The 16,454-nt window shown below is 45.9% G+C and overlaps 1 protein-coding gene across 1 annotated transcript; it reads right to left on the bottom strand.

The window, feature by feature from the left end:
- Positions 1 to 4,379: 4,379 nt before the first annotated feature.
- Positions 4,380 to 5,036, bottom strand: LOC144672395 (histone H1-like). The gene has a single exon (XM_078534241.1). It carries the CDS (start codon positions 5,034 to 5,036, stop codon positions 4,380 to 4,382), a length of 657 nt encoding a protein of 218 aa, XP_078390367.1.
- Positions 5,037 to 16,454: the final 11,418 nt, after the last annotated feature.

Below are 16,454 nucleotides of genomic sequence, written 5' to 3'. Positions count from 1 at the left end.
CCCCCGGCCGCTGCTGCATTAGAACCTATTCCGGTCACTGAGTGAATGGGGCTCCGGATGGGCGCGCATGCGCGCTCCTCCTCCTCTTTACCGTGAGGCCTTTACCGCGCGTGCGCATATCTCTGCAACAATTCAGCCGACAGATCAACGGGAGTCTCGCTCCCCCCCCCTTACCATCCCGCTTGGCCTTATGGGTGGAAGTGGTCGCGTGGTGGAGGCGGGGCCAATGACGCACAGGGTGCGTCTCATTTCGACCATCGATTGGCTCTCACCCTCCATTGGCGAATACAACTGTCAATCATCCCCTTAAACCAAGCGCTTCTGCAACCTGGGAGACTGGTGCTTGTCTAACACGGTCACGCCTTTCCTTGCCAATTTGACATTGAATTTGATTATATTATGACTAACCTTAATTAAATTCTGCCTTATTGCTAGATTATTGCTCAATTACTCGATACTAAAAGTATTAAAATTACCCAATTATTATGTTTTCCTGGAATATTTAGCACTAGAAATACGCCTTCGGTGTAAGCAAGACATTAGTTGACGTTTCGAGTCCAATGACCCTCTACATTACCCTGACAGTGTGTCCCCCTCCCCACTTTAAACCCAGTGTCAGCATCGAGCGCTCCCAGGGCAGGTACAGCCCGGGTTAGATACAGTGTAGATCTCTCTCTACATTACCCTGACAGTGTGTCCCCCTCCCCACTTTAAACCCAGTGTCAGCATCGAGCGCTCCCAGGGCAGGTACAGCACGGGTTAGATACAGTGTAGATCTCTCTCTACATTACCCTGACAGTGTGTCCCCTCCCCACTTTATACCCAGTGTCAGCATCGAGCGCTCCCAGGGCAGGTACAGCACGGGTTAGATACAGTGTAGATCTCTCTCTACATTACCCTGACAGTGTGTCCCCCTCCCCACTTTATACCCAGTGTCAGCATCGAGCGCTCCCAGGGCAGGTACAGCACGGGTTAGATACAGTGTAGATCTCTCTCTACATTACCCTGACAGTGTGTCCCCCTCCCCACTTTATACCCAGTGTCAGCATCGAGCGCTCCCAGGGCAGGTACAGCACGGGTTAGATACAGTGTAGATCTCTCTCTACATTACCCTGACAGTGTGTCCCCCTCCCCACTTTATACCCAGTGTCAGCATCGAGCGCTCCAGGGCAGGTACAGCACGGGTTAGATACAGTGTAGATCTCTCTCTACATTACCCTGACAGTGTGTCCCCCTCCCCACTTTATACCCAGTGTCAGCATCGAGCGCTCCCAGGGCAGGTACAGCACGGGTTAGATACAGTGTAGATCTCTCTCTACATTACCCTGACAGTGTGTCCCCCTCCCCACTTTATACCCAGTGTCAGCATCGAGCGCTCCCAGGGCAGGTACAGCACGGGTTAGATACAGTGTAGATCTCCCTCTACAATTTTAGAATTCAAAATGTTTGTTTAATTTAAAGTATTGAGTTTTAAAATGCTCGTTTAATTTTAGCTGTTTGATCTGTGGAGGAGATTCATGCGGCCTCGATAAGTTAAAAACAAAAATAAAAAACAAAAAAAACTGCGGATGCTGGAAATCCAAAACAAAAATAGAGATACCTGGAAAAAACTCAGCAGGTCTGGCAGCATCGGCGGAGAAGAGCAAAGTTGACGTTTCGAGTCCTCATGTCGATAAGTTGAACTCTGCTTCTTTCTCCACAGATGCTGCCAGATATTTGACTGTTTTCTTTCCAAGATTTTCTGGGTTTTCTTTAAATTTCAGATTTCTAGCATCTGCAGTATTTTGTTCTGGTTTAAGTTCTAAGCCTTCTGTTGTTAATTCATCTCTATCTATGGAATCTGCGCTGATTGATTTTGATGGTCCATAATCCTCTCTCTTACAAGTGCCCCATTAAATTAGCTCTTCCAATTTTCACATTGGTCTATTCTTTCCAAAGTCCTTATAACCCGGGATAGTTAACAGCAAGCTATGACCACCAGCTTGTCTGTAATGGGCACGATGACATGTCATCTAAACTAGATTATGTACTTATTAAGTCAATCTATTCTTATTAAATGCATTCCTAATGCTTTTTTGTGCCAATATATAAGACTTGCTCTGGAATAAGGTATTGTTTAGGCCTTGTGCCCTGTTGCAGATTCTGTTTAAAGTTGATTTTCTCACCTGTCACTCTTACTTAGTTACCTCAGTAGCCTTAATATTAACTTCATCAAGCACCGGGGTATCCATAGCACAGTTTGGGAGTTGTACTTTTCTCATCTCCTTTCTCCTGTATATATTTGAACCAACAGTATTCCTATTTACTTCTGACTTGGTGGAAATACACGAACAGGCCTGTAAATGAATAAACATGGTTGTTCCTTTTCCAGTCTGTTCATATATAATTCAACCAGGTTTTCATTTAAAAACAAAATGAACCTGAATTTCACGTTCAAAAAAATTTGCTGAAAATGTTTTGACTATTTTATTTCGTTAGCCCCTAGGTCTGTATTGGGACTAGTTCTAGGTGCTGCATGATTTTTTTTTCTTGTTCATTTTAAAGCTTATAAGCATTGGTTTGGAGGGGCCGGGACTGTGGTCTCACCAAGGACAGGCCTGTAAGTAAGTCTCAAATTCAATGGCCAGGAACAGAAATTTGGTTATTTTTTCTCGTACTCTATTGTAATATTGGTAACGTGTCCTACATCCTCAGCTTGAAAGTGCTAGACTGTTGTTAGTGTCATATCGACACAAGATTTGGTATTAGAAGACCACATCTCTCTCTCTCTCTGTCACTCTCTCTCTCTCTGTGTCTCCCTCCCTGTCTCTCTTTCTGGCTGTATGTCCATCTTTCTCTGTCTGTCTCTCTTTTTCTTTCTGTCTCTCTCTTTCTGTCTCTCTCTCTCTGTCTGACTCTCTCTCTCTCTGCCTCTCTCTTTCTCTGTCTCTCTATCTTTCTCAGCCTCTCTCACTCTCTGTGTCTCTCTCTCTGGGTCTCTTTCTGCCTGCATGTCCATCTTTCTCTGTCTCTCTCTCTCTTTCTTTCTGTCTCTCTCTTTCTGCCTCTCTTTCCTTCCCAATCCCTCTCTCTCTTTCTCAGTCTCTCTGTTTCTCTCTTTCTTTCTGTCTCTTTCTTTCTTTCTGTCTCACTCTCTCTCTGTCTGACTCTCTCTCTCTCTTTGTCTCTCTTTCTCTGCCTGACCGTCTCTCTTTCCTTCCCAATCCTTCTCTCTCTTTCTCAGTCTCTCTCTGTGTGTCTCTCTCCCTGCCTCTCTTTCTGCCTGTCTCGTTCTCTGTCCCTCTTTCTGTTTCTCTCTTTCTTTCTGTCTGACTCTTTCACTCTCTCTCTTTCTGTCTCTCTTTCTCTGCCTGACCGTCTCTCTTTCCTTCCCAATCCCTCTCTCTCTCTTTCTCTGTCTCTCTCTCTCTCTGACTATCTATTTCTCTCTCTCCTTTGCTACATAGTGTGGTGTGTTATGGATAAAGTGAATGGCCATACACCATTCTGACCGCATTGTGGGTGAGACGGTAACTGCCCTTATCTCCTTTCCTCAAGTCAACGCCTGATACTCCAACCCTTTTTTTAAAAAAAAAATCCCCAGTCCGAATCGAGGAATGGCCTGCTACTGCTAGAGCCTCCATTATCAGTGAGTGTGGAATGATTCTCCCACTGTGAACCTCTCTGGCGTTGAGATTGGGATTAGTGATCACTGGTCAGTGCAGGAAACGGGAAAACCTGGAGGCCTCCCAGAACAGATAATGTGCTTTGTCACCCTCGAGAAATGTGGCCCTGTAGACGATCCTGGAGCGGGATCAGGTTAACAGACGACCTGCAGGGGGCCGAGACCTCAAGAGTGCTTAACAATAGCTGATTGAGAATCTACAATAGACCCCACAATGGGGAGCAAAGGCCAGAATGAGGAGAGAGTCTGTCCTTGGATCTTCCTACGTTCTGAGGGAATTTTCCACCTCTCAATGTGCAGATGGGAACCATGTGCAAGAGAGAATCCGTGAAAGGGGAGGGCGAGTCAGACTAATGCAACTCTGTTTTGAGTGCCCTTCCTGAACACTTTCCTCTAATTAAAAAAAAAAACCCTTTACAATCAAAGAATCCTTCAGTACCCCTGCTGAACCACAAAGATTTGGCATTTAAGGCAATTCAATTTGTTGATTTCTAGACTTCAGTAGAAAAGGAAATAACATGTGAGCCATGAGGAGAGAGTAAACGAATAGAGCAGCAAAATGGGTTTAAATCCAAAATGATGCCTAAAGTCCCACAATCGTTTTTGATACAGGGAATCAGCTCTTTCATGTGAAATGTGGGTGGCTCTGAAAAGAGCCTTTGGGTTCAGAGGTTTACAATTTGCTCGGGATCTTTCCCTTCTTTCCTGTCTTTGCTTATCTCGCTTTGGGCTTGGCCCTCCCTATCGCCACTTTTTTGACGCCCGTCACCTTCTTGGCAGGAGACTTTTTCTTGGGGGCTGCTTTCTTCACCGGCTTTTTGGGAGTTGCCGCCTTCTTGGCTGTTTTCTTGGCCGCTGCTTTCTTCGCTGGGGATTTCTTGGCCGCTGCTTTCTTGACTGGAGATTTCTTGGCCGTTGCTTTCTTGACTGGAGTCTTCTTGGCCGCTGCTTTCTTTGCTGTCACCTTCTTGGCTGCCGCTTTCTTCACTGGAGATTTCTTGCCAGCTGCTGCCTTCGCCTTCTTTCCCACTTTCCCCGGGGTTGGGTTCTTAGGGACTTTGAAGGAGCCCGAGGCGCCCGTGCCCTTGACCTGAACCAGGAAGCCATTCTTCACATTCCTCTTGATGCTTTGCTTGATCTGGGAGCCCAGTTTCTCCACATCCAGCCCTTTGCCGCGCAGCGCCTTCTTGATCGCGGGCAGCGACATCCCCTTGCGATCGCTGCAATCCGCCACAACCTTGAGGATCTGCTCGCCCAGCTTGGGACCGGCTGCACTGCTCCGGGGAGCCGCCTTCTTCTTCTTCTTGGGAGTCTTGACCTGGGCGGCGGGAGCGGCTGGAGGAGCCGTTTCGGCGGCTGCAGTATCGGTCATGTTCCGGGACTCTGCACAAAAGTGTCTCTGTCAATGTGAACGGGCTGAGAAATGAAGCCGCTGGTGGCGGCACTGAGCAACTTAAAGGCAGCGAGCGGACGGGGCGGAGACAGGCTGCTGTCAGCTCCAGGCTGCTGCTGCCTCTCTGTGTTTTTCTCTCCTCACAAACTCCCCAATTCCATGGAAATTCCGGCTCTCCAGTGTCCCAGACTAAATCCTTCTTATCTCTGACATTGTAATGTTCGCTGTCGAAAATATTTCACGCGAATTGAAGACTCCAGTTTCGATTTAAACCGGATTTACTGCGGCTCCTTCACCCGATCTCTGACATGTCCTCTACTTATCGACTGAAATCTAGCAAACAACACAGAAATTGCCTTGAAATGTAGCTCTGGTGTTGAGCAGGGGAACAGGGGGCACCTTTGACTGCAAAATATTTTTGTTTTACACAAGCGGGACTGGGAGAACCCGTGATCGGAACGGACCCACAAACACACTTTCATTGGCTTGGCTCCCGTCCCTCTTATACACTCTCCTGGACACAACGTTCACCTCTACAGTTACACGTGTTAAAAATGTCAACAAACGTAAAGGGCTTTGGACAGATTCCCCCCTCTTTTCGGCCTTTTGCTCCGGTTTCTGGGAGATTGGTGGTTTAGAAACTGAGCCACTATTAAGCACATGAATCTGTCCCAGACTCCGCCGCACGATCCATTCACGTACGACTTCAGACCATCGCCTTAATCGCACAGATCAAGCCGTTTCTTTACGGTGACTGTGCAAGTTATCCGCTCCCGGTCCTTTCCTGAGTTCCTTGTTTATTTTTTTAAAAAACTATTTGTAACTCTTTCGAGTTATCAACAGATCGCGTGTAACTCTTTCGAGTACAATCACAGTTCTTGGTTTTCTGGGAGTGGGACATGAACCCACGACCCTCTGATTCAAAGGCGAGGGTGCTATGAACTGAGCCACAGCTGACACCTCTGTTCCCTGTTTTTACTCTTTCGAGTTATCAACAGTCACAGATTGCAACTCTTTCGAGTACAATCACAGTTCTTGGTTTCCGGGAAACTCTTTCGAGTTATCAACAGTCACAGATTGCAACTCTTTCGAGTACAATCACAGTTCTTGGTTTCCGGGAAACTCTTTCGAGTTATCAACAGTCACAGATTGCAACTCTTTCGAGTACAATCACAGTTCTTGGTTTTCTGGGAGTGGGACATGAACCCACGACCCTCTGATTCAAAGGCGAGGGTGCTATGAACTGAGCCACAGCTGACACCTCATAGTTCCCTGTTTATGTTGCTCCTTCTGAACTGACAGGTCACAATTGCACAGGTGAAACAAATATATCCCGGTCTCAACAACCAGAGATAGGCCAGTTAAATATTAACATACAATCGCACAGAGTCAAGTTTCTGAACGCAGAACCATAGAAAAGTGTTATTTAAAAAAAATATATACTTTATTCATAAAATATCTGGAAGAACATTACAAAACATTTCAAAATCGCCATCACAAAAAGTGCAATCGGATTCAACTTTTACACATGGATCATGAGGTGCTTCAATACAATCCATGAATATTACAGTCATTTCAATATGGTCATTACAGACAGTCAGACAGTGCAATGGTATTGGAGTTATCAACATACATCATGATCATACAACTCTGATGTGTTTCAATACAATTGTGATACATGTAGTATTCACTACGTGTATTTATTGTGAGCTGTACAGCCCGAGGGGTCTATACAATTCCCAGGGCCTCGGTGCGCTGTGGCAGAAAGGTCTTAGACAGCGACCTTTCCCCATTGAGCCTTTGCAGCGTCTGCCCTAAGCTTTAGTGCGTCCCTCAGCACGTAGTCCTGGACCTTGGAATCTGCAACACTCGGTCGGGGACAACTCTTTGCACTGGAAGACCAACAAGTTTCAGGCAGACCAAAGAACGTCTTTCCCCGAGATGATGATCCTCCAGCCGCAGTTGATGTTTGTTTCGGTGTGTGTCCCTGGGAATAGCCCCGTAGAGCACTGAGTCCTGTGTCCCAGAACTGCTCGGGATGAGACAAGTCACGATACAGAAAGAGGCCATTCAGCCCCATCGTGTCCGCGCCGCCCTGAGAAAGAGAACCAGCCGCTGATTTTAATCCCGCTTTCTAGCACCTGGTATGCAGCCACAGCAAGTCATTCGGAAAGCTAATTGAATATGATCATTTTGCGAGGGAAATTGAATATAAAAGTAGGGAGGTTATGTACAGGCACTAGTGAGGCCACATTTTTGGAGTACATTGTACAGTATCGGTCTCCTTATTTAAGGAAGAATGTAAATGAGTTGGACGCAGTTCAGAGAAGGTTTACCAGGCTAATGGTAAATGGGCGGTTTGTTTCATGAGGAAAGGTTGGACAGACTAAGCTTGTATTCGCTGAACTTTAGGAGAGTAAGAGGCGACTTAATTGAAACCTTTAAGATCCTGAGGGGTCAAGACAGGGTGAACATGGAGAGGATGTTTCCCTCTTCTGGGAGAATCTAGAAATAGGGTCACTGTTTAAAAATAAGGGGTCGATTTTTTTTTCACTCAGAGGGCCTTTGGAACTCTCTTCCTGAAATGGTGGTGGAAGCAGAGTCTTTGAATATATTTAAGGCAGAGCGAGATAGATTATTCACAGAATTGTTATGGCACAGAAGGAGGCCATTCAGCCCATCGTGTCTGCACTGGCTCTCCAAATGAGCATTATGACTTAATTACATTCTCCTCCCTTTTCCCCATACCCCGACACATTGCTTCTATTCAATGTCCTCTTGGATGCCTCGATTGAACCTGCCTCCACCACACTTCCAGGCAGTGCATTCCAGACTCGGACCACTCGCTGAGTGTATTTTATATCCACATTGTCACTGTCGCTTTTATTACATGAGCTATAGGTTTTCTCACAAGTCTGTGGAGTGGTACTGTGTCGAATTATTTTTGCAATCTCATGTGCACCACATCAGCAGCATTACCCTCATTTACCCTTTCAGTTCCCTCTTCGAAACACTCCAGCAAGTTTGTTAAACACGGTTTCCCCCTTTAGAAATCCATGCTCTACGCTTAACAGATTCCGGCATGTGGGGAATGGGTTCTCTCTGTGTCTGTCTGCACCCTGCGTGGCACTGTCTGCTTTACTGTGAACCTGCCAGCCTCCGTTAGTGAGTATAATGTTCACTTTGCATCTTTCAATTCAGGATGGTGAGCATAGACATTTCACCCCTGAATCTTTTGGTTTTCTGGTGTGTGAGGGCTTGTTTTAATCAGCACTGTTGGATTGAACGTGTGTCTCATTAACCTGAGATCAACGTGAGTCTGACATCTCCTACTCCCTATGACAGTGGAATAGAGGTTCTGTCTGTGTCTCTGTATTCTAGCATTGATGTTGTACCTACTGTTAGAAGTTTATGATCCATGTTTATGTGGGTTTTTTTTACTGTAGCTTTCAACATCTCCTATGTGATTAGCCATGTTCATCCCATTTTTATTTTCAATTCCTGCCATTGAATTATTGACTTTATTTCACAATTCCCTCTCTCTGGCATGTTTCTGTAGTTTTACAATGTAACGTTGTGCCCCTGTTATGAGAATCTGAGTTTATTCTGTATCTGTCCATCTCTCCTATGTGAGTGGTGTTATTTTATTCCCTGTACTTGTCAATATCAGCTTCGTTGGTTATGGTTTGATCTCTTTTGGAATGATCTTGCAATATGACTATCAGTGAGAATATTTACTGGCACCTGATATGTATTCATGTCTGTATTAAATAAAATGATCTACTATCCGTATTTCTGATATTGTATGAGATCTTTGTCGATGAATTAAATGTGTTGCTTTGTAAGAAGTCTGGATACGTTCTTAGGATTAATTTTGTCCCTTTCAATCAGCTTTATTATCTGATATTTAATTAGTCGCTGACATTCCACTCTTGTGAGATGAATGGACCACCTATCAATATGATAACCGCCATGATTTTGGACTGAGATTGATGGACCTGCCGATTAACGGCGCTGAGTTGGGGTGGATTGGGTAATCATTATTCCACCCACCATTGATGTCTTTGACTGTTGGATTGAACATGTGTCTCTGTAACCTGAGAACAATGTGAGTCTGACATCTCCTACTCCCTGTGACAGTGGAACTGATGTTATGCCTGTGTCTCTGCACTCTAGCATTGATGTTGTACCTACTGTTAGAAGGAGATGGCTGAGCACATTTTGTTGGCTGGGGATCATCACCTTGGAACTGATCCCTTCATGGATTTGCTTGGGTCCTAACATTGTTAAGCAAGAGGGCGGTAGGTTATCGGGGGTAGATGGGAAGCAGATTCCAGGTTACTATCCAGATCTGCCATGATCTTATTAAATGATGAGCAGGCTCGAGGGGCTGCATGGTCTCCTCCTGTTCCTTGTTGTTATGTTCTTATGCATGTTCACCTTGTTCGTAGCCTTGCAGGTTACAGCACTTCAGATACAGATCCAGGTACCTTTTAAATGAGTTGAGCATTTCAGCCTTGTCCCCCCGGCTAAGGCAGTGATTTACAGACCCCCACCGCCCTCTGGGTGAAAAAAGTCTTTCCTCATGTCCCCTCTATTCCTTCTACCAATCACCTTAAATCTATGCCTCCTGGTAGGGGAAGCAAATCTTCCCTGTCTACCCTATCTGGGCCCCTTTAATTCTGTACACATCAATGAGCTCACCCCTTAGCCTCATCTGTTCGAAGGAAGACAAACTTAGCCTATCCAATCTCTCCTTTTAGTTTCAATATTCAAGCCCTGCAACATTCTTGTAAATCACCACTGCACTCTCTCCAGAGCAATTACGTCCTTTCTGTAATGTCGTGACGAGAATTTTTTCTTATTCAATAACAGGATGTGGGCTTCGCTGGCTGGGCCACCATTTATTGCCTATCCCTAGTTGCCCTTGAAAAGGTGGTGGTGAGCTACCTTCTTGAACAGCTGCAGTCCATGTGGTGTAGGGACACCCACAGTGCCGTTAGGGAGGGAGTTCCAGGATTTTGACCCAGCGACACTGAACGAACGGCCGATATATTTCCAAGTCAGGATGGTGAGTGGCTTGGAGGGGAACTTGCTGGTGGTGATGTTCCCGTCTATCTGCTGCCCTTGTCCTTCCAGATGGTAGTGGTCATGGGTTTGGAAGGTGCTGTCGACAGAGCCTTGGTGAGTTCCTGCAGTGCATCTTGTAGATAGTACACACACTGCTGCTACTGTGCATCGGTGGTGGAGGGAGTGAATGTTTGCGGATGTGGTGCCAATCAAGCGGGGCTGCTTTGTCCTGGATGGTGTCGAGCTCCTTGAGTGTTGTGGGAGCTGCACTCATCCAGGCAAGCGGGGAATATTCCATCACACTCTTGACTTGTGCCTTGTAGATGGTGGACAGGCTTTGGGGAGTCAGGAGGTGAGTTAATTGTCGCATGATGACCAGCCTCTGACCTGCTCTTGTAACCATGTTATTTATATGGCTAGTGCAGTTCAGTTTCTGGTCAATGGTAACCCACAGGATGTTGATAGTGGGGGATTCAGAGATGGTAATGCCATTGAACATCAAGGGCCGATGGTTGGATTCTGTCTTGTTGGAGGTGGTCATTGCCTGACACTTGTGTGGTGCAAATGTTACTTGCCACTTTTCAGCCCAAGACTGGATATTGTCCAGGTTCTGCTGCATGGACTGCTTCAGTACCTGAGGAGTCGCAAATGGTGCTGTACATTGTGCAGTCATCAGCAAACATCCCCACTTCTCACTTTATGAGGGAAGGAAGGTCATTGATGAAGCAGCTGAAGATGATTGGGCCGAGGACACTACCCCGAGGAACTCCTGCAGAGATGTCCCGGAGCTGAGATGACTGACCTCCAACAACCACAACCATCTTCCTTTGTGCTAGGCATGACTCCAAAGAGCCGTGAGTTTTCCTCCCGATCCCTATTGACTCCAGTTTGGCCTGGGCTCCTTGATGCAACACTCTGTCAAATGCTACCTTGATGTCAAGGGCCATCACTCTCACCTCAACCCGGGAGTCCAGCATGTTTCTCCATGTTTGAACCAAGGCTGTAATGAGGTCAGGAGCTGAGTGGCCCTGGTGGAACTGAAATTGGGCTTCACTGAGCAGGTTATTGCTAAGCAAGTGCCACTCGATAGCACTGCTGATGACCTCTTCTGTCACTTTACTGATGATTGAGAGTAGACTGATGCTGTAGCAATTGGTCGGGTTGGATTTGTCCTGCTTTTTGTGCACAGAACGTAACTGGGCAATTTGCCACACAGCTGGGTACAAAATATTCATGCTGTGGCCTAACCAGCGTTTTATACAGTTCCCATCAGTGGAACCCTGTTTTTTATACAATACCTCGCTGGATAAAGGAAAGCATTCCAAATGCTTTCCTGACCACCTTGCCCACCTGTCCTGCCGCCTTCAATGACATGTGGTCTCTCACTTACTCAGCCTCTCCCAACGCCTCCCCGTTTATTGAGTATTCCCTCGCTTTGTTTACCCTCCCCAAGTGCATTACCTCACTCTTTTCCGGACTGAATTCCATTTGCCTGTTCTCCAGCCACTCGACCAAACCATTGCTGCCACTCTGGAGTTGACAGCTATACTTTTCACTGTCAACTACACGGCCAAATTTTGTGTAATTTGCAAATTTCCCGATCATGCCTCCCAGATTTAAGTCTTAATCATTAATATATACAATAAACGGCAAAGGCCCCAACACTGAGCCCTCAGGAACACCAATGGTAGCTGATTTCCATTCGCAAAAACATCCATCAAACATTACCCAATGTTTCGCATCCAATTTTGGATCCAACATGCCACATTCCCCTGTTTCCAATGATATTTCACTTTTCTGATTAGATTGCCATGCGGGACCTTGTCAAATGCCTCACTGAAATCCATGTAGATAACATCAACCACGATACCCTCATCAATCCTCCTCGATACTTCCTCAAAATAAAAATCGATTAATTTAGCAAGACACGATCTTCCCATAAAAAAAAACCCATGCTGTCTCTGATCAATCTGTGTCTTTCTAAATGGCAGTGCACCCTGCCTCCCATAATTGTTACCAATTATTTCCCCACCACCGAAGTCAGAATGACTGACCTGTAGTTTTCTGGCCTATCCCTCGCACCCTTTTATTTAAAACGAAATAGTACAATGTTCACAGACTTCCAATCCTCTGGGACCTCGTCTGTATCTAGTGAGGATTGCAAAAATGATCCTCAGAGCATCCGTCATTTCCTCCCTGGCTTCCTTCAATAGCCTGAGATAGAATCCATCTGGCCCTGATGATTTATCCAACTTCAAGAGTGCCAGTCGCTCCAGTACTTCCTCTCTCACGATGCTTATTGTATCTAATATTTCACACTCCTCCTTTTTAACTAGAATGCCTGCATCATCCCTCTCCTCAGTGAAGACAGGGACCAAAGTACTCATCGAAAACCCTGCCCACATCTTCTGCATCAATGCACAAGTGACCATGTCCATCTCTGAGAGACCCTACCTTTTCCTTAGCTATTCTCCTGCTCTTAATGTACTGGTAAAACATCTTAGGATTTTCTTTGATTTTACCTGCCAATATGTTTTTTTCGTATCCTCTCTTTACTTTCCTAATTTCCATTGTTACTTCACCCCCTACCTTGTATGCTTTCTACAGTATTAATCCTTTTGTGACTGTCACAAGCTTTCTTTTTCTGCTCTATCTTGGCTTGTGTGCTTCTGGATAACCGGGGGCTTTTAGATTTGGCCGTATCACCCTTTTCGTTTGTAGGAAATTATTGGATACAATTATGAGAGGCAGGATCAATGCCATTTAGAAAGGCATGATCGGGGATAGTCATTATGGTTTCATTAGGGGAAGATCGTGTCTTACTAACTTAATAGTTACTTTTGGGGAAGTAACGAGGAGGATTGATGAGGGTAGTGTAGTGGATGTTATCTACATAGATTTCAGTAAGGCATTTGACAAGGTCCCACATGACAGTCTCTTCAGGAAAGTGAGATCTCATGGGGTACAGCGGAAAATGGCAAGTTGGATCCAGAATTAGCTCAACGACAGGAAAGAAAGGGTAATGGTCGATGGATGTTTTTGTGATTCTAAACTGAGCCCATAGAATCTCGCCTTTGAATGCCTCCCCACTGATTTGACACAGCTTTTCCTACTCCAGTTCACTCTCACCGGCACACCTCTCAGCTTTGTACATTTATCTTTCCCCCAAATTAGAACTTATACTCCTGTTCTACCGTTGTCCTTTTCCACACTGATGCTAAACCCAACTATGTTGTGGCCACTGCCTCCAAAATGGTCCCCCACGGCTACTTCATCCATTTTGTCCAGCTTGTCAGCTGTGGCTCAGTTCATAGCACCCTCGCCTTTGAATCAGAAGGTTGTGGGTTCATGTCCCACTCCCGGAAACCAAGAACTGTGATTGTACTCGAAAGAGTTGCAATCTGTGACTGTTGGTAACTCGAAAGAGTTTCCTTTCCTGAGACTAAATCTAGAATTGCGCCTCCTCTGGTCGGGCTTGTTCTGTGCTGGCGAAAAAATATCTCTTGAACACAGTTCAAGAATTTTGTGTCCTCTGTGCCCTTCACACTGTTCATATCCCAATTGATACTGGGGTAGTTGAAATCCCCAAAGATTACTGCCCTATTGTTTTTGCACCCAGAAAGTTGTCTACATATTTGCTCTTCTAACTCCCTCCCACTATTTGGGGGAGGGGGAGGGGTCTATGGTACACTCCTAGCAGTGCGGCTGCCCCTTTGTTATTTCTGATCTCAACACATATGGCCTTAATTAATGCTTCCATTAGTATATCATCCCCCCTCACCGCTGTAATGGATTACTTAATCAATAGTGCTATGCCCTCACCTCCTTTATCCCGCTCCCTATCCTGCCTGAAAACTTTATATCCAGGGATGTTTTGCCCTTCCTTAAGATACGTCTCCATCATAGCCATGATATCATGCTGTCACGTGTTTATCTCTGCCCTCAGCTCATCGTCTTTACTTACTATGCTCCTTGCATTTACATATCTACTTTTTCATCCCTGTGCTGTGCATTTTTCAACCTGTGCTGCTCCTGTCTTTCAGAGTCATTCGCTAATTCTCCATCTCCAGCTCCCTGCTCTGGACTTGCCTTCAGTTTCCCAGCCCCATGCCAATCAAGATTAATGCCACCCACCCACAGCACCCACCGCCCCCCCCAAACCTACCGCACATGCACTCTCTCTGCGTGGATATTCGCCCCCAGTCCTGTTCAGGTGTAGGCCGTCCGGCTTGTACAGGTCCCACCTTCCCCCCAGAACCAGTCCCAATGCCTCAGGAACCAGATGCCCTCCCTCCTACACCAGCTTTTCAACCACGTGTTTAATCACTCAGTTCTCCTACTTCTCTAATCTCTTGCACGTGGGGCAGTGACTAATCCTGAGATTACTGCTTTAGGTGTCCTGCTTTTCAATCTCCTTCCTAGCTCCCTAAATCCTGCTTTCAGGACCTAATCTCCTTTCCTAACTAAGTCATTGGTACAAATGTGGACCACAACCTCTGGCTCATCACCCTCCCCCCCGAAATATGCCCTGCAGCCACACTGTGACATCCTTGACCCTGGCACCAGAGAGGTAACACATCACCCTGGAGTCATGCCTATGGACTGCCTGTTCCCCGAACTAACGAGCCCCCTATTCCTACTTCTCCTTGTCTCTTCTTTCTCCCCTCCTGTACAGCAGAGCTGCCTGTGGTGCCACAGACTTGGCACTGACTGCTCTCCTCTGAGGAACCAACACCCTCACTGTTATCCAAAATGGAAAACCGATTGGTGAGCGGGACCCAAGTGATTCCTGCGCTACCTGCCTAATTTTCCAGGGCAGCTTAGGGGTCACTCACTCCCTTTCGGCCACCGGGCTCCTAAGCTGCGGTGTGACCACCTCTCTGAACATGCTATCTGCATAGCTCTGACCCTCGCGGATGCACCCCAGTGGCTCCAGCTCGAGCTCCGAAACACGGAGGTTTTGCAGCCGATGACACTTCCAGCACGTGGTCATCTAGGATGCGGGTAGCCTCCGCGACTTCCCACATATTACAGGACGCGCATTCCACATGACCGAGCTGTCCTGACATGGCTTCAATTTAATTCCCTCGTGTTAACTTTATTTTACTTTGGTTTAGTTATGCAATTTTACTTTACCTGGCATCGACTTAAATTTATTTCCCAATTGCTTGCGTACCTTACTTAAATGTAAATAGCCCTTTCTTTTAAAAATAATAGGTTTTTCTAATTCTCAGCTATTGATGACACTCCCCAACAGCAGTTTCTCACAAATTAACAGTGACAGAGCATTTCTGGACAGTTTTTGATTTTGTACGTGAGATACGCAGATGAAATGATGGACCCGAATTTCTGAGAGGAGGATGGATAGTGATATTCCCACCCATAACACGGGAGGAGGGTTCACAGTGTCAGTATAAGACGTCCTACTAATAATGTGTGCATCGCCAGAAGGAGAGAGGGGTGGGGGTTGGGGTGGGGGGAATAGATAGATAGATGGACAGATAGATAGGCATAAACACAGACAGACAGATAGATAGATAGACAGATAGATAGGCATAAAGACAGACAGACAGATAGATAGACAGATAGATAGACAGATAGATAGACAGACAGATAGATAGACAGACAGATAGACAGACAGACAGACAGACAGATAGATAGACAGACAGATAGACAGACAGACAGACAGACAGACAGACAGACAGACAGACAGACAGACAGACAGACAGATAGACAGATAGATAGATAGATAGATAGATAGATAGATAGATAGATAGATAGATAGATAGATAGATAGATAGATAGATAGATAGATAGATAGATAGATAGATACCGGTATCTCTGTTGCTACCACGTGTCAATGTAACAGTGTGACCCCTTCATATCTGTCATCAGAAAGAGCCAGAAACAGTAACGGTATTTCAATAGGATGTACATATATCACAATCAATAATTGTGTCCCAGACTTGCTTCCAGAAGCAGAGAGGATCATGATTCCATCGGAAATGATTCAGGGAATGTTCAGGAGGCCGATTCCTGGGATGAAGTGGTTGATTTAGGAGGAAAGCGAGAGCGATTTGGGTTTGGAAACATTGGAATTCAGAAGATGGGGAGGTTTTCCTGCTGAACCACCACCGACGATTCTGAAGCTGATCGATTAAGGCTTGATTTAACACACTAACAGACCGCCCCCCACCCTCAGCGGTGAGAGCTGACGTGACTCATCTCTTACCAATACTGAACCAGGAGCAGACACGTTTCTATCCCACGGTCCAGGAAAGTGGCAGAGGATCCGAAATACACCGCTATGTACCCTCTGGAACTCCC

Source organism: Cetorhinus maximus, chromosome 38 (genome assembly GCF_964194155.1).
Source record: "Cetorhinus maximus chromosome 38, sCetMax3.hap1.1, whole genome shotgun sequence".
Classification (NCBI taxonomy): Eukaryota; Metazoa; Chordata; class Chondrichthyes; order Lamniformes; family Cetorhinidae; genus Cetorhinus; species Cetorhinus maximus.
The sequence above is the reverse complement of the archived record's forward strand: the minus strand, read 5'-3'. Positions and strand labels throughout refer to the sequence as shown.

Coding starts and splice junctions, on each gene's coding strand:
- LOC144672395 (XM_078534241.1), bottom strand. CDS start 5,036: ATGACCGATACTGCAGCCGCCGAAACGGCTCCTCCAGCCGCTCCCGCC.